This window comes from Lepidochelys kempii, chromosome 2 (genome assembly GCF_965140265.1).
Source record: "Lepidochelys kempii isolate rLepKem1 chromosome 2, rLepKem1.hap2, whole genome shotgun sequence".
NCBI lineage: Eukaryota > Metazoa > Chordata > Testudines > Cheloniidae > Lepidochelys > Lepidochelys kempii.
The window spans coordinates 214,408,346-214,433,920 of NC_133257.1; the positions used below are offsets into that span (position 1 = coordinate 214,408,346).

The 25,575-nt window shown below is 39.8% G+C and overlaps 1 protein-coding gene across 5 annotated transcripts in view; it reads left to right on the forward strand.

Moving 5' to 3' along the window:
* The window catches only part of CRPPA (CDP-L-ribitol pyrophosphorylase A), a 201,659-nt gene that overhangs the window by 111,599 nt on the left and 64,485 nt on the right, over positions 1–25,575 (forward strand). For 4 of the 5 annotated variants that reach the window (XM_073333800.1, XM_073333801.1, XM_073333804.1 and 1 more), the window contains exons 6-9: positions 6,041–6,138; positions 10,876–10,968; positions 14,589–14,681; positions 22,531–22,662. In XM_073333800.1, coding sequence (XP_073189901.1) covers positions 6,041–6,138; positions 10,876–10,968; positions 14,589–14,681; positions 22,531–22,662 — 416 coding nt within the window. The remainder of the gene's footprint in view (positions 1–6,040; positions 6,139–10,875; positions 10,969–14,588; positions 14,682–22,530; positions 22,663–25,575) is intronic. The other variant, XM_073333802.1, reaches the window with a different exon arrangement.

Consider the following 25,575-nt stretch of genomic DNA (forward strand, 5'->3'; position numbering starts at 1 on the left):
GGATCAAGCTGGACACCAGGGAGGGCATATCGTGGCTCCCTCAGGATAAGCTTCAGGAGCTATTGGGATTGCTCAGGAGAGCAGTAGGAGCCAAAAATCTCACACTGTGAGACCTGCAATCTGTTCTGGGGAACCTGAACTTTGCCTTCAGGGTTGTTGCCCCGGGGAGTGCATTTTGTGCCTGGATGGCAGTGGCAAGAGTGGGTGTAGCCAGGCCACACCATTACATACGAGTCACTAGAGAGATGAAGGAGGATTTGAAGGTGTGGGAACAGTTTTTTTTAAGTCACTTCAATGGAGTATCATTGTGGAGGGAGGAATGGCTATTACAAGGGGTTTTAAAAATCCATTCGGATGCTGCAGGGGGTACAGGTTTTGGGGTGTTTTATCAAGGCAGGTGGTGTGCCCAGAAACAGCCTGCCATTTGTACACAAAACGGAGTGGTGCATGATATGACTTCCTTGGAATTTTTTCCCATTTTAATTGCAGTGCTTATTTGGGGACCGGAGCTGGCTAAGAAGGGTGTGCTTCTGGTGTGACAACATGGCAGTGGTACAGGTTATCAATCGCAAATTTCCATATTGCACAGGGTTATGAAGTCGGTGAGGGCATTTGTTCTACAATGTTTACACCTCAGCATCTGTTTTTCTCCCAAGCATGTGCCAGGCATGGATAATGGCATAGCAGACGCCTTGTCTTGTTTCCAGTTTGACAGATTTTGTGAGCTTGCACCAGGAGCTAGCAACGAATCTGAGCTCTATCGAACCTTGGCATATGATGTAGTCGGTGGCATGGAGATTCTTGGCTCCGGGCACACAGCTGAGCTGTGCAAGACATTGTTTTTTAATGAGTTCTTTCAATTTAAGGATCCAGAGTGCTGGTCACCTATACTTCCCACCGCAGAAGGCAGTTGTTGTGGTACCTGGTTGAGGACAACTCAGCGGCTGGTGCCCCTTGACGATGCTGGCATGGTGCAAGGGACAATGGGTTCTTGCGGGAGAATGGGGATTCACCTATTGGGGTTGCTATACAAGAGGCCATTGGGAGATGTCGGGGAACCTGACTGGGTGGGGGGGAGGCTGCCAAGCAAATTGCTGGCACCTCCTTCTGGCAGATGTCCAGTGCAGGTTCTCCATAGGGAAGGCATCCAGTGACCAGATAAATGGCCTGGTAAAGGACTTAAAAGGAGGTGCTAGATAAAGGAACAGAATGGGGGAGGGAAGTTGGGGACTCCTATGATTGGTACAGCAGGGAGCCGACCCCTCCCCCCATTCTCATAGTCACCTTAACCCTCCTATGAGGGGGGTGGATGGTAAGTTCCAAGCCATAGGTTGGCTGGGGGGACCGGGATGGAAGATGAAGCGGGGCTGGTGGAAGCCCCAGATAATGATTTGAATAAATGTGGATTTGCCTGCACTGTACACTTTATCTGCTGGGTTGTCCTGTACATCTATATAATAAAGTTATGGCCTGATTAAATTCTATATCATGTGTCTGCTGTCCTTCTTTTGTTATATCCAGACAATAATAGACCATTCATTTAATACAGTGGACCCCAAAGATACTTAAAAATTTAATTCAATTAGGTCTCCCAAGGATATTGCAGGAAATTGCTGTATCTTTCTCAATAGCAGTGATAAGAAATCTTTAATTTGAAGTGAGAAAGCCTTACTAAACAGAAATGATACTAAGGCAAAATTGAGGAAGACATGACGCTTAACTTTAGTACATGTTACTGTGAGTGGAAAAGAAAAGAATGTCCCAGCGAAGTGTTAAGTCTGGTGCAGAAGACAGTCCAATGCAGGTAACAAGTTGGATTAATTGGCAAGTGCCTAAGAAAACACCCTGTGTCCGAAACTGTCAGGGCAGTTGCTTGTATGAAGCTTGACAAAATTGGGATGTGGCAAGACTAGGCAATGATATAACTGGGACATGGCAAGATTCAGAAAATGGGTTGCGGTGACCTCTGGGCTGCCTTAGGATTCAAACAAAGGAGTCTTCTTATGTTGGAGAGAAGGGTTAAACATACCAGAGCAAGTCCCCAGTAAAGTGTTTGTTTTTTTTAAATTTTAGTCTAACAAACTCCCTGACTTTACTGATTTAAGGACCTTAGGATTTGGCCCATTATATTCTGACAGCATGGAGAGCTTTAGCTGTGGTTATGGAATGGACAGAGACTTTCTGATAGGAGTACAGGTTAAAAAGGAAGCAGCACTTGGAGGTTTAATCCCACCACAGCTACATTTTGCTCCATGTTCAGGGACAAAGCGGAGGAAGTTAAGGGAGAGAGGCTGGGTTGTGTTCCAGAGAGATAAGGAAGAGTGTCATCTGAGCACAGGGAAGGGGAGGCCAAAGCAGTAGAAAGGTGGAGGGAGGCAATATAACAGTGATCAGGAAAAGGGAAGAAAAGCAGCCCAACTGGCAGTTGAAGGGGAAGATAGGGCATGGTGAGAGGGGAGAGGAGAGGCAGTCAGGAGGCATCGTTAGTGGTACAATAAGTTTATATGCAGATTTTCTTAATGTGAAGAGATGCATATCATCAAACCAATTGACTTTGTGTATCATCAAGTTTTCCAACCATCCAGTACCTCTTTTTTAGCTGTTTCTATAAATTCTAATTGTCCAAACTTCTTTTCTTTATTTTTCTTCTTGAAGCCATCTTTTAAAAATGATTTCAATATCCCATAGGTGTTTGAATTATCATTAATTTTATTACTCTCCTCACTTATGGACTTTCTCTGTAATATTACTCCCTCACCTGCTATTTTTAATAAAATGACTTGTTATTCCTTCTAACTGTTTTTGATAGTATTAAGATGTTTTGCTCCTCTCTATTAAGGTTAACCTAGAAATCTTAATTGCCATTTTGTATTCTTCTCCCTTTACCCCTTAAAGTCCAGGGGATAGGAGATTTTTGAGGGGTGGGGAGTTGACTTTTTAAACTGAGATCTTTGAGCAGCCCCTTGTGAAGTTACATTGGACGCTACTTGTTTGCAGACTCCTCTTTCAGAGAAATTGTGTGTTGTGTCTTGTTCTGCTGCCTTTTAGGATTCCACAGTCATATTCCACATGCTGATTTTCATAATTGCTCTAATCTGACTTTACTAAAATACTTAGTTCCTCAACACTTCATTTTTTGAAATCTTCTACCCTTGAATTGCTCCATTATGTACACATATCTTGTACTGCTTCATTTTTTGTACTATGCTAAATTGATGTGATTTGTGGTTTCTGGTTTCAAGCTTCTCTACTATTCTCAACCAGTTCCTCTCTGCTGGTAAGAAGTAAATTCAGGATGCTTCTCCTGAACATGCAGGTCCCACTTTTTACATCATAACATTCTTCCTTTTTATGTAGAAGACAGCTTTGATGCATGTTTGGCTTCACTTTCTGCCCAACAAATCTATAGGAATATAAATTCTCCCGTAAGGATGGTATCCCATGGTTTCCAATTGCCTGAGAATTGGGCCATACATTTTTCATTCTCGCTTTCATCTGGTGTTTGTAGTCTGTAAGAAGATGCTTCTTGTTTCTCATTTATTTTTCTTTCTTTATAGCCTAATCCAAAAAACTTCACCACCATTCTCTTCACCGTCAAATTGTGCTTTGGTGGCATTGTAAATAATGTAATGTATAGCAGCATCCTTCCACCTCTTCTTTAGAGCTTATAGGCGATTAATTCAGTTTTAATGTTAATAAAAAAATTGCTTGAAAATGATCACAAATCTCATTCATTTTCCAAGAACACTAACTCCAGCAATAAGCAGTTTTTAAATTTTTTTTTGTTCTGTATTTGTTACCCTTTATATGGAGGTGCTTGATCATATGCCATAGAGAAGGAGGGAAGGTTTTCTTAGACAATGTTAAAGACATCTGAATACATATATCATTTGGTGTTTAAATATTTAAAACCTTTCCACATGAGGCTAGTATATATTTCTGAATCCAATGTTGTTTTGATGAGCATTCAGGTCATATTTGTATAATTTCTTTTAAATCCCTCAATGCTAATTTAATTTTTTAGGTTTGTTTATTTTTGTCCTTGAAGTGTGGTACAGATCTGTTTTCAGTATAATTATACTGCACATTTATTATTTTTTAGATGCTTGTAGAATGGGCACCCAGAAGACAATACAAACCGTTACATGTCAGTATGCATGTTAATTGGGCATCAAAAGGATAAAAACTGCATTAAATAAGAGTTGGATTAAAAAATGTTGTTAAAAAATAACAACAACAGAAACAACCCATCAGGAAAAATCTTGTTGAATCTTAAAATTAGAGACAGAGTTCCTGCTTTGAAATGTTGGTATTGTTGTACCAATAAAATAAAAACCAGCAGGATCTTATTAAAGGGAAAAAGGCAAAATACCACATTTATTGTGAATACAGAAAGAATCATAGTAAGCAGTTAGTTATAGCTATAACATTCCATTCAATCTCATATTTATTCACACATTCATTCATACAAACACATACACACACACATACACACCCACACACACAGGTTCTGCAAGGTTGTTATCATAGTTACCAGCCTTAGAGTTGCTCATGCCAAGCCACTGGCCAGGTGGCCTGGACATGAGGAGGGAGCAGGGCCTTGTCAGATGCTCATCTGATGCTCCTGGAAGTTGGTTTGCAGAATCAGACCCAAAAGTTCTCACTTTTTAGAGTCTATTTTTATAGGAATTTCTTCCTATGCCAGTCTATGGGAATTGCTTCATCATGCTGTTGCTGAATCAATCAGCAGATAGCACATTCCTGACGGCTCCAAGATGTTATCTTGTTCTTTGGTTCTCCCATCCTTGAGGCTGTTGGGTGGATTCCAGTCTGCCCTCCGGGGGGGGGGGGGTCCTCTGGTTATTTCCACTTGACGCCTTCTTCAGCCGATGGACACTGGATTCTTAGGCTGGCACCTCCCTGATCATTCAGTTATTATCCACACCAAGCATCCATCCACATACATCCTCTATCTCTATTTTAATCACAATGGTTAATACAACAAAAGGGCGGGGAGTCTCTGGGTGTTGTTTCTGTTGTTAGAGTATTGTTTTGAGTCTCTCTCTCTCTGTGAACTGCTTTGAGAACAGACTCTGTCTTAGAATGTACTAACACAGTTAGCAGCTTGCAAGTTTCACACATAGAGGGAGAGAAAGAGTACCAAAAACCAAGAGACCTCTTAATTAGTAATACCCTGGAATTTGAACTATGGGGAATCAAACTCATTTGTGATTTTAATTCAGAACTTCTTTAATATGATCCAACAGTATTATGGAACGGACTGGGCATTAACTGCATTATTTTTATTAGTAGTAGTAAATTTGTTATTCTCATCTAGACCAATGTGGTAGTAATGAGTTCCCAGTTGTGAGGCTGTTGTCTGATAATCAGATGGATTGCAACCTTTGACCTGATTCTACAACTTGCTCTGTGTGGGTAGCTCCCTGTGCCCAAAACCTCATTGATTTCAATAGAGCTCTATGTGAGCAAACACTCACCTGGAGCTGGTTGTTTGGTTCAGGACTTAGTTTATCTGGCTGCATCTTTGTCCCATATGCTTCTTGCCCATTTGATAATATACCTTTTGCAGCATTGCTAATAATGTATTCAGTGTCCAGTTGGAAGTTGGGGTGGGGAAGAATTAAGCTTGTATGAAATCAGTATACCAGGAAATTATTATACTCTCTTGATAGTCATTAAATGTAAGTATGTGGGGTTCATCCAAAACTCATTGAAGTCTATTAGGAATCTTTCCATTGATTTCAGTGAGCTTTAGATCAGGCCCTGTGTGTGAGATTTTTACAAAATTCTGCAGAAATAGGAAATAGGAAATAAACTGCTAATTTGCTTTTCTGATTTATGTTAATTGTGCTGACTTGCCTTGGAGTAGGGCCTCTTAAAATGAGATTTTCAGCTGTTGAAAAGGCTATATCGGAAAACAACAGCTGAAGAAGTTGAAAGTAGAGTTCAGCAGATGAATAATTTTGTTTGATATATTCTTTATATGAAACATTCAGTTCTTGTTTTCTCTTGATCATAGACACTCTATCACAACAAGTTTGTGTTACCACTGATATGAAAGAAGATGCTGTGCAGTTAGGTTTTCTCCTTCAAGAAACTCTGAAAAATGAAGTAAAAGTAAGTACTAATACATAGCATATGTGTTAGTAATATTACTAATAGTCTGTTTCTGGTTGCCATCAACTCTTAAGGAAATGGACCAAATTTCACCATTGTGTTAAAGACAGTATCCAAGGCCCTCTGTGCCACTAGAATAATTTAAATGGGAAAAGGAAACTAATCAGCTATTTTGCGTCCAGTTTCATACATGTGTCTTGCCAAAACTTTGAAAAGTACGTTACTGGCTCTCAGCACTTGAGAAATATATCCTCAATTTGTTTGAGACAGCTTTGCCACTCTAGTCCATAAGACCAAATATATTAGGATTCACTAAGTATTTGTGCTTACTTCTTCATGCAAAGTCTAAAGAATCATTGGCTACACTATTGTGAGATAGATTTCTCTGATTATTCAATTAATTCACCTCTCCAGAGGACAGATTGTGATGAGAGATTCCAAAAGCCAATACCAACAGAAAAAAACACCTCAAAAATTGTATCAGTGAACTGAAGGAAATGCAGACAACAACTTTTCTGAGAGAATTCCAACACTTACCTTGTCTCATGCAAAGTAGCACCTCTCACAATGATTTTTAACCAGAATTTTATAATAAAATACGTGACTAATAAATTAATGTTGTTACTGAAAGATAATTTTCACAACTCACATATCTATTATTGTAAAAGAACTAGGTCAACAACCTTTCCTATTCATTGCAATTGTTAATTTATTCATTGCCTTGTTAAAACAAGTAAATTTATAAGGAGACTACAGATGTTTCCTTCTTTGTGCTCGAAAATTATGCACCGCTGGTTCCTCAGTCCCGGGTCTCTCCTATCCAAAGATAGCCATATTCATCACAATTGGCAAAGTTGTGTACTAGTTTTGTGATTAAATAAATATCCACAAGGGACTAGATTGAAACTATTTCATTCATTTCACTTGGGATGTAGGCCAGGTTCACTAATGCCTTTCAGTGCATTAATCACAGTCCTCTGGAATGGTATTAATTATGTGTATATTTAATAAAGTTCAACTGTAATATTTTAACATTTTCTATGGATGCCTGCTGCATGGGTATTAATCTTGTTTTTATAAATACGGAAATAAAAGAAAGTTGAAACCGTAACATAGGTGGCAAGGTAAGTAGGAAAAATGTGTTTTCTCTAAAAATAGTGTTTTCTATACAATTCATTTTATATTACAAAATGTCAAGGTTGTTTAAAATTTCCATCTTATGAATCAAAATGGAATGTTTGTGACCATTTTCTATAACTGAAAGCTAATTGCTCCTAAATCCAGTAATGATTTGGCAAGACCTCTTATCTCCATCCATTTAGTTACATAAGCATACTCTACTCATCAGGTGTTATTTCTGCATGTTGTTTACTCACCAAGTGTTATCAAAGCTTAACTGAAAACACCAGCTCGTATCCCTCAGAATTTTTAAAAACATTTTTATTCAAAATACTGGCACACAGACTGAAAATCAGCTCCATTTGGCTGCTGCATTTCTTATTTGCTGCTGAACTAGAAACCTAAGGGTCAATGACACTTAGATTCCTGCTTTTGTGAATAGTTCAGTAACTTGTGGGTGAACTGCAGCATATCTTTTAGAAAGGCATCCTGTCTTGATATAAAGATTTCAAAGATGGAGAATCCACCACATCTTGTGGTAGTTTGTTCTGATGGTTAATTATCTACTGTTAAAACATGATTTTCTATTTTGAAAGTCTAACCTCAATTTCCAGCCACTGGATCTTGTTATGCTCTTGTCTGCTAGGCTGACACATGTTTTTCTATAACATAATTTCTCTTTATGTAAGTGTTTAGGTTGTAATCAAGTAATCTCTTAACCTTCTTTTTGATAAGCTAAATAGATTGATCTCCTAAGTCTCATTTTCAGGAATGTTTTCAAGTTTATAAATCATTCTTGTGGCTCTTCTCTGAGCCCTCTCAATTTTTCAGATTCCTTTTTTTGAAGCATGGACATCAAAACTGGACATGATATTTCAATAGTAGTTTCATCAGTGTCATATTGTGAAGGTATAAGGGATACCTTTCGACTGAGGTGAAAGGCCAGCAGCTGGCTGCTGCACCTGGGAAAAGACCTGCAGCTTAACTGGCTGATCCTCATAAAAGGAGAAACAGGAAAGGAGAAGGGGAACTGCCATAGGCTGGAGCTACTGGTATGAGGAACTGCTCCCAGAAATAAAAAATTGGACAGAAGGGAGACTGTGGGAAATCCTGTTATCAAAAAGGCTCTGAGGTAAGAGCCAGGAACTTTGGGTTGAGGAACTTATGGGGAGTGAGGGACAGACTTAGGGAAGTTTTGATCTCATTGAGAAGACTGGAAACTACGTTGTCTGGGCTTGGTGAGAAGGTTCCAGGCAGAATTCCCCTGGGAGGGCACTGGTTCAGCATGAGCAACCCAGGGTCCAGCAGGAAGAGGACTTTATAGGACGGGCCCCATTCTCTTCCACATATACAGCAGTAATGTAACCTGCCTACTGCTATTTGATGTTCACGTTCATACATTCAAGTATCACAACAGCTCTTTTGGCAAAAGTATCTCACTGGGAGCTCATATTGTCTTGTTTAGCCACTTTAACCCCTAAATCCTTTTCAGAATAACTGCTTTCCAGGATACAGTTCCCTACCACATGTGGTTGTCCGGCATTATTTGTTCATAGATGTACGATCCTATATTTGTCCATGTTGAACTACGTGTTGTTTGATCACGCCCAGCTTACCAGTATTCAGATTGTCTGTAACTGACCTGTTCTTATCTATCACCTAACCAATCTTTGGGTCATAGAAAACTTTATCAGTAATGATTTCTTCCAGATCATCAATAAAAATGTTAAATAAAGTTGCACAAGAACTGAACCCTATGGGATTCCTAGTGTAATGTTCTCAGTCTCCAAGGTTCGATGCTCAGTTTGTCTCATCTTTCCTGCCTCCCCCAAAGAGTGAGTGCTGTCTTGGTCATGAATTACGGGTTGGGGGCGAGGGGAAGGCAAAAAGAATTGTAGAATGCAGATGTAAAAAAATGACGAGAAGGCTGAAAGTTCAGATTGCTAAAACTCTGGAGACCTTTATGACCCACTCTAATAATTGTCAAGTCATTGTTTAAAAGTATCCTCTTTCACTTGTTAAACCAGAACTAAAGTGGGATTGATACTTGCTTATCATTTCTGACACTGTGTCTCATATAGTGCGAATGCCCAGTATTTCTCCAAGAGTATGTAGATGATTGGGCAAGAAGCCTGGAATGCCATAGAATGGAAACAAAGAATGATAATAGTTTGACTTACAGCTTTCAGAATTTTACACTAAACATACTAGATACTGCAAATTGTAAGGAAAAGATAGAGAGACAGATCTGCATTGGTGGATTGCATGAGAAACCGAAACACCAACTCAAATGTTATCATTCCTTGGGGCACAGCATTTTGGAATCAGGTGTTGTCTTCCCCAGCAAATATATGGAGAATTCAGCTGATCAGCACTCCAGAGTATACGGTGTACCAAACAAATTGACAATGAATACCACGAAGAAATCCTATTGGGATGTGATGCAATATTAAAAAAAAAAAAACTTCTTTTGAGTTTATTGTACTGGCAGATTATTCTTTCTTTAAATGTAAGGAAAATATTGGAAGATAACTGTATAACTTGTTTAAAATGATCTACTTTATAACATATTTTCCAAACAGGAAGGTGAAAAATCCCCAGGGTCTCTGCCGGTCTGACCTCTGGGGAAATTCCTTCCCAGCATGGGACATGGGTCACTTGCAGGTTTAAACTAGTGTAAATGGTGGAGTCTCTGTAACTTGAAGTCTTTTAACCATGATTTGAGGACTTGAGCAACTCAGCCAGAGGTTAGGGGCCTATTACAGGAGTGGGTAGGTGAGGTTTTGTGGCCTGCAATGTGCTGGAGGTCAGACTAGATGATGACGGTCTCTTCTGACATTAAAGTTTGTGAGTAAGTTTCCAGGCAAAACAAAAGGCAGCATGAAGCTATTTCTGGCTGGCCTTTTATTTATTCCAAATTAATGTCTTATGTTAGCAAACATTTCCCCCTCTGATCTGTAATTAGAAGCTTTATCTTAACATAAAGCAAGCCTGAAGTTGATATTGTATTGGAGTCATTTTTGTTAGGATAAGAACACTTCTTAACTGATACTATGCAAAAATCATTATTTATTAGCCGTAATACAATTAGAGACTCTTTTAAAGTATTTATTGAAAAAATGGTCCTCAGGAGAAATTCAAAGTGTTAATCACTGTATATAGAAACTTAAAAGTTCTCGACCCTAAAAACAGCCTCTCCATCTCCAATGCTCCATCTGTCTATTGGAGACCATGGAACTTGCCATTCCAGGGTTGAAGCTTACAGGGGCTGGAGGCAGGGTATTCTCAGTAGCAGGCCTATATCTCTAGACTTGCTCTTTCCAGCAATAGCACTTAAATGTGAATCTGGCCAGGGTGATAAAGATTTGAAGGATACACCTATTTGTCCAGGTTTTTTCAACTGATACGGTGTCCTGGCTTTTAGTTGTCTCAGCCGATCTGGCTCTGCCCTCTCTTTTAAGTAGCAGGGAGTTTTTGAGTTCCATATTTAGAATGTTAATTGTGAATTTTAAGCCATGTAAAATGCTCACAGACATTGAGTGGTGGTGGCTTTAAAAGAGAGAGTAGTAATACTATTCTGAGTTTGTATAGTGACATAATATATGTTTGCTTTTTCAGCAGGTTAAAGGTATATCAGTGTTTCTATGTAAAAATGATAGTCGTCTACAGAACATCTTTTTAGGACAATGCTACAATTTTATTTGCATAAATGTGAGTATTATGGACAAATATGCTAATTATGCACTTCACATTTAAAATATTTTTTGATTTTTTTAAATAAATCAATAACTCACAATAAGTTTTTGTGGATAATGTGTTTTGAACAATAGTAAAATCAATATTGCCACATAGGAATCTCACTCCTGAGGTTTGTATTTCTAGTGTATGATAGGCCCAGAAATTCCCTTATATTTCAAGTCATAGACCATTGAGACACTATGGACTATGCGCCTGGCCTACCCTGCATTCTTGCACTCATTCCAATCACAAGCACCTTGTAAAACCAGCCAGTGAGTTATTGCATAGGAGGGATAAAGAGTTCTTATAAATCACCAGTTGAAAAAATAAACAGTAAAGGATCATAGGGTTGATAGTGTACTTATTTGATTCTTGTTGTGCTATCTCAACAATAGAGTACTCAGACTGGATTTGTCAGAGCCAGTAGGTACCAGCACAGACGTTAGGTGAAGTGCATAATGGATTTGTCCAGGTTTTATGCTCCTGGGGTAATTGACTGAGAATGGGAACAGTTAACTAACAATAGGAACATTAACAATGTTACTGTGTAGGCAGGCTGCTACAGGGGCGCAGACAGCAAGTGTGAAAAATCAGGACGGGGGTGAGGGGTAATAAGAGCCTATATAAGAAAAGGACCCAAAAATCGGGACTGTCCCTATAAAATCGGGACATCTGGTCACCCGAGCACAGAATTACATCAGGAGTAAATTTGAGACTCCCTGTAATGCAGTGGTTCCCAAACTGGGGTTCACCAGAAAAATTTCACTAATGGCGGCCAGAGGACCCCGGGCATTGGAGGCAGCAGGTGGGCCCCGGTTGCAGGGCAGACAGCCCCAAGCCGCAGGGAGAGCGGAGCAGGGCAGTTGGGGCTGGCAGCCCGAACCCTCCCCCTATGAGTGGGGGAGCCGGCAGCCCAAATCCCGGCGCTCCATGCAGGGCTGGGAGCCCAAGCCCCAGGGAGAGCTGGGCCGGGCAGTTGGGGCTGGCAGCCCGAGCCCTGCCCCCATCAGCAGGGGAGCTGGCCGCCCGAACCCCAGCGCTCTGTGTGGGGCTGACAGCCTGAGCCCCAGGGAGAGCGCGGCTGGGCAGTTGGGGCTGGCAGCGGGACCTGCAGCCCGAGCTCAGTTGACCAGGGCGGTCAATGGGGTCCAGCAGCAGGAGCCCCGTGGAGTGCAGAAGAAATTTAAACTTAAATCCCTGGAAATACTCATTTTTAGGAGGGAGTTCACGAGATTTCACAATTTAGTGAAAGGGGTTCGCAGGCTGTTAAAGTTTGGGAACCACTGCTGTAATGGATGCTTCCACAGAGATTGTAGTCCACTGAGATTGCCTCATGTGGCTATGTGACTGGTTCAGAATGTTGTTGTGGCCATCAAACTCGGGATCCATCACACGGTCTGTGCTGGTACCTACTGGCTCTGACAAATCCATTCTGCTAAACCTCTGGCTAGGATCCTGTACTGGAGCAGGAAGGATTTAATTTGAACCATGTCTAGATTCCAGTTTTGTCACTTATATGCCTTAGAATGTAGCAGAATTTGTGACAGTGCACTATATATGGCTAGTTTCAGAGTAACAGCCGTGTTAGTCTGTATTCGCAAAAAGAAAAGGAGTACTTGTGGCATCTTAGAGACTAACCAATTTATTTGAGCATAAGCTTTCGTGAGCTACAGCTCACTTCATCGGATGCATACTGTGGTAAGTGTAGAAGATCTTATTATATACACACAAAAAGCATGAAAAAATACCTCCTCCCACCCCACTCTCCTGCTGGTAATAGCTTATCTAAAGTGATCACTCTTCTTACAGTGTGTATGATAATCTAGTTGGGCCATTTCCAGCACAAATCCAGATTTTCTTCCCCCCCCCCCCCCCCCCCACACACAAACTCACTTTCCTCCTGGTAATAGCTTATCTAAAGTGACCACTCTCCTTACAATGTGTAGGATAATCAAGGTGGGCCATTTCCAGCACAAATCCAGGTTTTCCGCCCCCCCCCCCCACAAACTCACTTTCCTGCTGGTAATAGCTTATCCAAAGTGACCACTCTCCTTATATTGTGTATGATAATCAAGGTGGGCCATTTCCAGCACAAATCCAGGGTTTAACAAGAACGTCGGGGGTGGGGGGTAGGAAAAAACAAGGGGAAATAGGCTACCTTGCATAATGACTAAGCCACTCCCAGTCTCTGTTCAAGCCTAAGTTAATTGTATCCAATTTGCAAATGAATTCCAATTCAGCAGTTTCTCCCTGGAGTCTGGATTTGAAGTTTTTCTGTTGTAAAATAGCGATTTTCATGTCTGTAATCGTGTGAACGAGCCTCTGATAGTGTGGCTGATGTTATTAGGCCCTGTGATGGTGTCCCCTGAATAGATATGTGGGCACAGTTGGCAACGGGCAAGGACTGGCCTGTCTCCCAAGATATGTGAGAGTGTTGGGTTATCCTTCAGGATAGGTTGTAGATTCTTAATAATGCATTGGAGGGGTTTTAGTTGGGGGCTGAAGGTGACGGCTAAAACCCCTCCAACGCATTATTAAGGATCTACAACCTATCCTGAAGGATGACCCAACACTCTCACAAATCCTGGGAGACAGGCCAGTCCTTGCCTACAGACAGCCCCCCAACCTGAAGCAAATACTCACCAGCAACTGCATACCACACAACAGAACCACTAACCCAGGAACCTATCCTTGAAACAAAGCCCGTTGCCAACTGTGCCTACATATCTATTCAGGGGACACCATCACAGGGCCTAATAACATCAGCCACACTATCAGAGGCTCGTTCACCTGCACGTCCACCAATGTGATATATGCCATCATGAGCCAGCAATGCCCCTCTGCCATGTACATTGGTCAAACTGGACAGTCTCTACGTAAAAGAATAAATGGACACAAATCAGATGTCAAGAATTATAACATTCATAAACCAGTTGGAGAACACTTCAATCTCTCTGGTCACACGATTACAGACATGAAGGTCGCCATTTTACAACAAAAAAACTTCAAATCCAGACTCCAGCGAGAAACTGCTGAATTGGAATTCATTTACAAATTGGATACAATTAACTTAGGCTTGAATAGAGACTGGGAGTGGCTTAGTCATTATGCAAGGTAGCCTATTTCCCCTTGTTTTTTCCTCCTCCCCCCCCCCCCCCCCCCCCCGGCGTTCTTGTTAAACCCTGGATTTGTGCTGGAAATGGCCCACCTTGATTATCATACACATTGTAAGGAGAGTGATCACTTTAGATAAGCTATTACCAGCAGGAGAGTGCGGTGGGAGGAGGTATTTTTTCATGCTTTTTGTGTGTACATAATAAGATCTTCTACACTTTCCACGGTATGCATCCGATGAAGTGAGCTGTAGCTCACGAAAGCTTATGCTCAAATAAATTGGTTAGTCTCTAAGGTGCCACAGGTACTCCTTTTCTTATATATGGCTATAATTTCACCAATCCAAAGCATTACAAATATAAGAGGTATATTAAGGGTGTATTTCCCTTTCCAGTGGATAAGAAAAACTTTTGCTGCACTTTGTGAATTAGGCTTTGCTTTATTTTCTTTTGGTAACTTTAAAATTTGCTTTTATTTAGGCTAAAAAATCAGACATTAAGGAAGCCCAGCAACTAGTGGATAAACTTGAAAAAGCAAGAATTTCTGTTTTACATCCAGTTGTTCTCATTTCGGTAGGTTAACTTATATAAGTTTAATATAATAAACCTCTAAACAAATATAAAATGGTTTTCCTAGAATCTGTATAGTTTATAAAATATTTCGTGTGATGCACCCTGGGATTTTAAGTGTTTTTAAATGGTGAACTGTAAATGAGATTATAAAAAGTCATTGCACTTCATCAATATGTACTTAATGCTGCCAGGAGCCAAGCTGAGGCAGATAAAAGGTACAGCATTAGTTGAAAATTTACTTTATTTTCTTGAAGGTTTCATGGTGTCTAGTCCTAGTGGATCCCACTGCTTTATTATGCCCCATTCATTCTGGCGATGCTGCAGACTGCATAGAGCTCTGTAAGAGTGTGGAACCAGCGAATCAGGTGTCAGATAAATGGCATTTTTAGTTATGTTGTGTGGATTTATCAGTTTTTAAATTATGATAATTTTCTGCCACATGTATTACAGGGAAATTTGAAAAACTGTGTACAATATAATTTAAAAATGTCATTTACCTACCTGCATCTCTTAAGACCTAATAGATTCAGCTATGCGTAAACTTTCATTAAGTATCAGTCTTTCTAAGTGTATATATTATCAATCTGTATGTGGCTTACATTCTGGTTACATGGGTCATTTGCTACTGCTGCTGAGGATATCTTCAGAGTTTGGGCTGAATGCTGTTTCTACACCTAGAGGGGCAGAGGGATTCATATCCACACAAAATGTGAGACAAGCATTTTCCATGCAACTGAGCAGCTCTGCAAGCCTCTGCTTCTACTGAACAGCTGTGCATAGTTCTCTCTACTAGTGTTCTGCCTTGCTGAAAGAATGGAGACAGGGGAGTTACCAGTTCTACCTAGTACTAAGGATTATGCTGCTGTATTGTACTTAAAGGTTTTGGTAGAAATAGTGCATCACAACTGACTGTTACTTTAAATATCATTCTTTGAGTAAGGTACTTGTAAACATATAGGTTGATGTTATACATGAAGCCACTGGCAGTAGAATCTCAGCTACTCGGAGAGGATTGCATTGTCTAAGGGTAAGGCTAGGACTCAAGAACTCCTGAGTTCTAGTCTCAGCCCTGACAGTCACTTTCTCTGTATCCAGAACAAATCACTTATCCTTTACCAACTAACAGAGATGTTGTGAAGATTCATTAGTTAATGTTTATAAAACACTTTCCAAGTGAATAGAACATCAGAAGTACTACATCCTTATCTGACCCAAGTGTTCGCTGCACACAGTGGGCTAGTGTGAATGCTGATCCTTGGCATCTGAGAATTTAGTGTTTACTTGCTTATGGACGTTTATGAGGAAATTCAGTAGGGACGTCCATGCATACCAACCTCTTAAGTTTTAGGTGGGCTTCCTGTGTTTACCTATGAGAAATAGAGAAAATCCAGATCTCTCACTCCTGCACCCAGTATTTAGGGGCCTCCATAAAAGACTCTTCTTTCTTACCAACTATTCAGCTGTGTGGTAACACAAAATACTTTCCCTCTGGGGCAGAATATTGTTTGCATTATCCCTTGAATAACTGCTTTAATCACTTTCTGTACATATAAAGCCCAAGGAGGAGCATGATGAGTGAATCTTTATAGAATTATCAATCAGCCAGATAACACGATAACTTTAAAATCTTTTGCAGTAGATGTCCTTGTCTGTTATCAGATGGGTATTAAATTCTTTCTTGTCTGGGGTGTAAAATGAAAGGGCTAAGGATTGATAGAAGCAATAATAAAACATACCAGACTCATGTCAATGTTTGAAGAAAAATATATGAGAACATAAATTCCTTACAAGAACTCACTAAGGAAACTTCTGTCAGGGTTCTGCCCTCAAACTACACAGATCCTGACATCTGCCTGCGGTGCGGCACCATCTTTGCAGAAGCTCTGATTCTCTGCCCTGCCTCCCAATCCCAAATTGTTAAACTGTTAATACCTTCTAAGAAGAATAAGATACATTTTAAACTACGGGATCTGATTCATCTGTTAAGTTATTCTCACAGTACATTCTAAATATCCCTGGCCTAGATAGCCTGGGAATAGCCTTAATAACAGATACACAAAATTGCCTGTTTATGAAACATAGTTTTGATGCACACGAAGTCTCTCTTCAAAATAGAGCAATGTCCTAAAAATAAATAGACCTGGTGCTTAAAAAAAAGCTTTGTATAGAATTCTTTGTCCAGAATTCTTATTGCTACCTATTCATATTCTCGGTTTATGGAGCTTCCACATTATTTTCAGAAATAGAAAATGGAAAGAGGTCTGAAAAAGATGTTTTTAATTAATAAAGAGTTAAACAAATCATTGTTTCATATTAATCACTGGGAACTATTTAAATCCTTTAAACTTTTGATTCCTAAAATTCACTACAGATGGTATAGCTGAGGGATAGAAATTTCTTTCATCAGTCTTTAATTATTCAGTGTTGGGTGTACTCCTAAGTAATGGCAACTATAGTGAAATTCTTCTCAGTTTGATATATTTTTTTTAAAAATAAATAAATTTAACTTACAGAACCTGAATGAAGTGTTAGAAAACTATTCTGTATAGCATTGCTCTTTTGATGTAAAAGTGGATACGTAGATTTCTCAGACACAATTGGCACAATTGGTCATTATGTTTTTTTAGATACTGGTTGGCTGATTAACATTTCCCTTTTTGAGTCCAGAAGTAAACGTATCCCTTGCTATGGAGCCAGGAAGGGATAGGTGAAAAGAAGCAGCAGACTTCTTCTAATCTAACATAGAAAAACCTGTATTAAGGGTTTTTCCTTCCGCCCTGACAAGCTTTTTATTTCCTTTTTTGTATAAATAGAAAGTTCTCACACACTCTGCACTTATTTCAGAACACCTTCTCTGATAAAAAAATGAATCCGATCACTGGCAGAATTGGTTTTGTATTACCTTGCTTTTTTTTTAGTGTTTAACTTTTTTGATTCTCTGGTGCATTGCACTGCTTAGCACCAAACCACCAATTTAGCTAGCGAGGGGAGGATTGCTGCAGTATAAGGTTTTAGAGTAGAAGCCGTGTTAGTCTGTATCCGCAAAAAGAAAAGGAGGACTTGTGGCACCTTAGAGACTAACCAATTTATTTGAGCATAAGCTTTTGTGAGCTACAGCTCACTTCATCAGATGCATGCAGTGGAAAATACAGTGGGGAGATTTATATACACAGAGAACATGAAACAATGGTGTTACCATACAGACTGTAACAAGAGTGATCACTTAAGGTGAGCTATTACCAGCAGGAGAGCTGGGGAGGAACCTTTTGTAGTGATAATCAAGGTGGGCCATTTCCAGCAGTTGACAAGAACATGTGAGGAACAGTTTGGGGAGGGGGAATAAACATGGGGAAATAGTTTTACTTTGTGTAATGACACACCCACTCCCAGTCTTTATTCAAGCCTAAGTTAATTGTATCCAGTTTGCAAATTCCAATTCAGCAGTCTCTCGTTGGAGTCTGTTTTTGGAGTTTTTTTGTTGAATTGCCACTTTTAGGTCTGTAGTCAAGTGACCAAAGAGATTGAAGTGTTCTCCGACTGGTTTTTGAATGTTATAATTCTTGACGTCTGATTTGTGTCCATTTATTCTTTTACATAGAGACTGTCCAGTTTGGCCAATGTACATGGCAGAGGGGAATTGCTGGCACATGATGGCATGTATCACATTGGTAGATGCACAGGTGAACGAGCCTCTGATAGTGTGGCTGATGTGATTAGGCCCTATGATGGTGTCCCCTGAATAGATACGTGGACACGGTTGGCAATGGGCTTTGTTGCAAGGATAGGTTCCTGGGTTAGTGTTTTTGTTGTGTGGTTGCTAGTGAGTATTTGCTTCAGGTTGGGAGGCTGTCTGTAAGCAAGGACTGGCCTGTCTCCCAAGATCTGTGAGAGTGATGGGTCATCCTTCAGGATAGGTTGTAGATCCTTGATGATGCGTTGAAGAAGTTTTAATTGGGGGGCTGAAGGTGACAGCTAGTGGCATTCTGTTATTTTCTTTGTTGGGCCTGTCCTGTAGCAGGTAACTTCTGGGTACTCTTCTGGCTCTGTCAATCTGTTTCTTCACTTCAGCAGGTGGGTATTGTAGTTGTAAGAACGCTTGATAGAGATCTTGTAGGTGCTTGAGCAAACGCGGTTGTATCATAGAGTTGGCAGTCCAACGAAAGACTGCTGAATTGGAATTAATTTGCAAACTGGATACAATTAACTTAGGCTTGAATAAAGACTGGGAGTGGATGTGTCATTACACAAAGTAAAACTATTTCCCAGTGTTTATTCCCTCCGCCCCCCACTATTCCTCACACGTTCTTGTCAACTGCTGGAAATGGCCCACTTTGATTATCACTACAAAAAGGTTCCTCCCCCCCCCCCGCCCCCGGCTCTCCTGCTAGTAATAGCTCACCTTACCTGATCACTCTTGTTGCAGTCTGTATGGTAACACCCATTGTTTCATGTTCTCTGTGTATATAAATCCCCCCACTGTATTTTCCACTGCATACATCTGATGAAGTGAGCTGTAGCTCATGAAAGCTTATGCTCAAATACATTTGTTAGTTTTTAAGGTGCCACAAGTACTCCTTTTCTTTTTGCAGTATAAGGGTGATCCTTTAGTGGTGTACAGGCAGCATAGGGGCTCCTAGATCACTTGCCCTCCTTACTGATACAGTAGCAGGGTGTGGCCAGGATGTCACTATATCATACTGATACCTGAGTACATTTTTGGCCCATTGGACCCTTTTGTAACCAGCATAAGTGAACACTAATTGGCCTGCTATAACCCAGTACAACAGGGAAGGGAAGGGTGGGGTTAGACTAGGAACAGGGGAGCACAAAGGTAAACTTTACACAGTTTTTCCACCTCTCCTACAACAAACATGAGCTCTCTGCTGAACAGCTAAACTCCAGCTTTGGACCCAATATCTCTATTCCCACACTAACACAGCTGCTCTAAACTCTGTATAAACTTGTAGGTATATGTTTCACTGGACAAATGTATTGTGCGTAAACCTGTTATAATACATTTCCTGCATTTTCACTATTAATGCATTATAGCCTTTGCCACTATCAAAAGCGTGGTTAAGATTGCTATTTTAACTCAATTTTCATTCTCACAACTTTTTGGGGGGAGGGGGCACGGAGGAAGGAGAGTGGAGGACTTTGGGGCCGAATGTCCAATATTTGCTCTTAGTTCAAAGGTAAGTTTGAGGAAAACCTCTTCAGCAAAATCTCTTCTTACGAATTTTGTGAATGTGACTAAAATATATAGCTTTTGACTACACGTTATCTTGACTTGAGTCTCTCAAAAAAGCAGAAGTTTTAAAATTTGCTTGTAAATTGTCATTGAGGAGTAGTGCCTCAGCTAAATTTTTAAAAGAATTGATTTATATTTAACAAAGTTATGAGTGGTTTGAAAATTGCATTCTTAGCATGCACAACAAAACATTGTGTTCTAGTGCACATTTCCACATATCTGTGCTGGACATGCATGCACAGTTTGGAAAGTGTTAATTTTTAAAGACATGTTAAGAGGTAGTTACTCACCACAGACTGTTGGCTTGATTGTTCCAGTTGGAACAGTAAGTTGAGAGGTGCAGGCAGGTACATGGGAAGCTGCAATAGTTCACAATGCCACAGATTCTTCTTCGAATGCTTGCTCATATTGATTCCATTCTAGGTGTGTGTGCGCCCACGTGCACAGTCGGAGACTTCTGTGTTAGTCGTATTCGTAAGGTTGGCTGTGGTGCATCCTTGAGTGCCACCAACCCTACGCCCTCTCAGTTCCTTCTTACCACCCATGGCGGTTGGTCGGAGTGCCTTGTCTTGCATCGCAAAAGCGTGAGCAGTTCTTTCAGACCCCATTGTTCTGTCTCCCTTGTAGTTAGTTGTTAGGTATGGACCATTAAGTTAAGTGTTAGATAATCATTTTAGTAGTTAGAGTCCTGACTGGGACTTCGCTGCAGAACTTCCCCAGGCTTTAACCCATGTTCATCATGTACCCAGCCAATGCCCATTAGTGACCCCCACGATATCTGTTTGAAGTGGTGAATAGAGCACTAGGCTGCGATGGAGACCTGAGTTCTATTCTTGGCTCTGCCATTGCCACTTGGGTAACCTTGGGCGAGTTGCTTCACCTCCCTGTACTTCAGTTTCCCCATCTGTAAAATGGGGATTATGATACTGACTTCCTTTGTAGAGCGCTTTGAGATCTACTGCTGAAAAATGCTATATAAGAGCTGGGTGCTATAATAATCAGTAGTGGTATTTTCTATTCTTAATGTTCTGGTTAAATATATAGTAGAATATAATCCTGTTTATGTTGTAAAATGCAAATAATAAAATATGTAGAATGTGCAATGTCATGAAGATAAGATTCCATCACCAATATTAACTCTTGAATTTCATGATTTGATAATGTACTGTGAATGTGTAGACTCAGTGCCACACAAGCACATTTTTTTCATGTAATATACATTGTCATAATCTTCAACAATCAGGTCCTTTCCCTGATGGCAGGTAGAGGATTTTGCATCCTATTTCAAAATAATATTCATAATGCTTTTTCCCTTTAGTGTAAGGTGCCTTGTAGTTGTGAGTTTCTGCTTATTAAAAATATTACTTTAGCTTTTCTTAAACATGTCATGTTGATGGACATTGATATAGACACACAATATATTTTTGAAGCAGTAATGAGGGTTCTGTAAGGCTTGAAGTGGAGCAGAAGAAAGGCACAAGTGTTGTCAAGGCATGACTCACTAGCTCTTGCCTCCATCAGGAAAGGTAGGCAGGACTGGTAATTACAAAACTCAATCTCAAATCAAAGTATTTCAACAACACAAAGTCTCATTAAGATTTTAGGGACTTGAATTTTCTGCAAAATAGCTTTTTATTTTTGTGTTTTATGACACTCATTTTAACTATCCAGTAGCATAGCCATGACATCATATGAAAAACATTATATGAAGAAATGTCCTTCTTCAATCTTGGTTTTCTGTGCTTAATAGAAACTTTGTGAAGAGGTAAAGATCAAAATAGTTGGATTGTTGTCAAGCCTGAGTCAAAGTTTGAGAACTAGTTACTTTTCTTTACAATGCTGAAGTGCAGTATTGTATAGAATGCAACTTAGGGATCTACACTGCAGGGGGATCGATCTAAGTTACACAACTTCAGCTACATTTTTCATGAAATCGACGTACTTAGATCTACAGCGGTGTCTTCACTGTGGTAAGTCAATGCCTGACACTCTCTCCTGTCAACTCCACCTGCGCCTCTTGTCCTGATGGACTACCGGAGGAGACAGGAGAGCGCTCGGTAGTCAATTTATCACATCTAGACTAGACGCGATAAATCGACCCCCGCTGGATCAGTCGCTGCCCATCGATCCAGCGAGTAATGTATACAAGCCCTTACAAATGCAATGTCCCAGACAAAGAGAACAGACACAGCAAATATTCTTGAGAATGTGATTCCACATTGAAAAACTAAAAGATGTTAAAGGAAAACATCTGTACTCTTCTCTGATTTCTTCAGGTGAGAATTCGATTTGTGAATCCATTGATACTAAACAATTGCATGAAAGATGGATCAGAGATTAGAGATTATTTTTTAATTAATAAATTTTTAAAGATTCCATCACTTCTGGCATGTTGATTTATCTAGATTTTGAAAAAGTTTTCCTCTTATTAAATAATTGAGTCATGGAGCATCACATTAATACAAATTTATAAATAAATCCCTTGCCAGCTTATATTATTTGTGTGTTTATTTAACAATTTTTAAAAAAAATCTGGAGATCTAACAGAATATATTTTGTAATATAATGTAGTAATGGTTTGCTTTTTGCACCCCTTTGCAGGTCCACTTGAATGTTTCAGAAAATATGTCTTTCAGCAATGGAATGGAAGAACTGGCTTGGATAAAGGAATTTGCAAGGGAAGTGAAAAAGAAAAATATTTTGGTTTATGGTCTTCTCATCCATTACAATAAGGTATGTAATTCTCTTTATACCTGCAAATTATCTACTTTTGTAAACTATATGATTAATTATAAGAATCTTCTTCATTTAAAAAAATCAAAGGGAAATAAATATGACAAGGTAAAGTTTTGTTGAAAAGATCCTTGCCTGTTCATGTTCAATATTCAGTAGAGCCTCTGGTTACAGGCAAAAATGTAAGTGATTTGATTAGAGAGAAAAAATGGTAAATAGTAAAAAAAAAAAAAAAAAACGTGACCATGCTTGAGCCTTTCTTTTCCTGTTAACTTTTAAAACTTGGCATTTGCAGCTTTTTAAAATGGAAAATATTAGAAGTATTTGTAATCAAAATTGATTTTTCAAGTGTGTTCCATTCCTGCATCAGAACAATGTTTGGTATTCAGGTAACAAAAAGGACATGGCATATAACTGGTGAAACAAACAGTATCCATATCTCCAGTAGCAGTAGATTGCCAAGGCAATCTACAGCATCTTTGTACTTAGAAAAGCTATTTAAAATTAACCTTTTTGTTTGGGGATATGTTCTGCTTACAAAACACAGTAGGCTACTTTGCCACTAGTGCATATATAGTTTTCATTGTGCTGGCAGCTTTATAGCTTCATAGAGCCACCAGTTAAGAGATGCAAATATTCAATATTCAACTGATGTTTAAATAAGTGGAATAAATGTATTTTTTACTGAATGTTTGGAATATGGTAGTTTAGAGTTAGATGTGGCTGACTAATCACAACTATAGTTCATAACATTTTAGCCTTTTTTTCCAAAAGTGCTGAGGCCTCAAAAATCCCATTGATTTTAATGAGAGTAGTGGATACTTAATATCTTTTAAAATCAGGTCACTTATATTTAAAGACTTATTAATGTTATTATAGGAATACTGTTATAAATAACTGTAATTCTCCTTCAACATCAACCCCTCTGTAGAAGGATGTATTTTATTCAGATGTATATTTTCAGATTATATAATCTTTCTAAAATGAAATTTAAAATTCAAAGTCTCAGATGAAGGTCAAAAGTTATTTTGAAATAAAATTTGGGGCGAAAAAAATCAAGATGACCCTTATTAAATTATACAACCACAAATAAAGTAATTTAGTGGTTTCAAACACCTTTTGCACGTAGGGCTTCAGAATGACTTTCTGTCATTTCAAAATGTAATATGACAGGGTATCTTTAAATATGGTGGCAAATAAAAATTTAATCACAAACTATTTTGCTTAGAAAGTAACTACTGTGCATTACTTTAACTGAAAAGTTAAAAATATTTAGCAGACTCTCAAAGATTAAATCTTGTTTTGATGCATGTGTGCACTGACTCATCTATTGTAAACCAGCTATATTACTTGCATAACTTAAATGCTAGGTTTAAGCTTTGAGTGATTTTTTTCCCCCCCAGAAATTATAAACTTCCTTATCATTCATTCTGTACATCGAAGCTATATAGGCAAGATAGGTCTGTAAGATCTTTTCTGTCTACTGGTTCTGTAATTCACAAGATGAAAGGATTTACATAAACTTACTGAAACAGGCCCTAGAATCTTACAAGATTAGGGTGGGAAGAGACCTCAGGAGGTCATCTAGTCCAGCCCCCTGCTCAAAGCAGGACCAACGCCAACTAAATCATCCCAGCCAGGGCATTATCAAGCTGGGCCTTAAAAACCTCTAAGGAAGGAGATTCCACCACCTCCCTAGGTAACCCATTCCAGTACTTCACCACCCTCCTAGTGAAATAGTGTTTCCTAATATCCAACCTAGACCTGCAACTTGAGACCATTGCTTCTTGTTCTGTCATCTGCCACCATTGAGAACAGCCTAGTTCCATCCTCTTTGGACACCCCATTCAGGTAGTTGAAGGCTGCTATCAAATCCCCCTTCACTTTTCTCTTCTGCAGACAAAACAAGCCCCGTTCCCTCAGCCTCTCATCATGAGTCATGTGCCCCAACCCCCTGATCATTTTTGTTGCCCTCCATTGGACTCTCTACAATTTGTCCACATCTTTTCTGTAGTGAGGGCCCAAAACTGCATGCAATACTCCAGATGTGGCCTCACCAGTGCAGAATAGAGGGGAATAATCACTTCCCTCAATCTGCAGTAGTGCTCCTACTAATGCAGTCCAATATGCCGTTAGCCTTCTTGGCAACAAGGGCACACTGCTGACTCATATCCAGCTTCTCATCCACTGTAATCCCCAGGTCCTTTTTTGCAAAACTGCTGCTTAGCCAGTCAGTCCCGAGCCTGTAGCGGTGCATGGGATTCTTCTGTCTTGAGTGCAGGACTCTGCACTTGTCCTTGTGGAACCTCATCAGATTTCTTTTAGCCCAATCCTCCCATTTGTCTAGGTCACCCTGGCCCCTAGCCCTACCCTCCAGCATATCTACCTCTCTCCCCAGCTTAGTGTCATCTGTGAACTTGATGAGGGTGCAATCCATCCCATCATCCAGATCATTAATAAAGATGTTGAACAAAACTGGCCCCAGGACCGACCCCTGGGTGCTCCGCTTGATACTGGCTGCCAACTAAACATTGAGCACTACCCGTTGAGCCCGACCATCTAGCCAGCTTTCTATCCACCTTATAGTCCAATGCATACTTTTTTAACTTGCTGGCAAGAATACTGTGGGAAACTGTACCAAAAGCTTTGCTAAAGTCAAGATATATCACGTCCACTGCTTTCCCTATATCCACAGAGCCACTTATCTCATCATAGGAAGCAATCAGGTTGGTCAGGCATTACTTTCCCTTGGTGAATCCATGTTGACTGTTCCTGATCACTTTCCTCTCCTCCAAGTGCTTCAAAATGGTTTCCTTGAGGACCTTGAGGTCTCCAGAAAGGTCTCAAATCACTAATCTTCATATTAAGAAATCCCTAAATCTGTATTAAATAATAAAACGTAATATCTCTGTT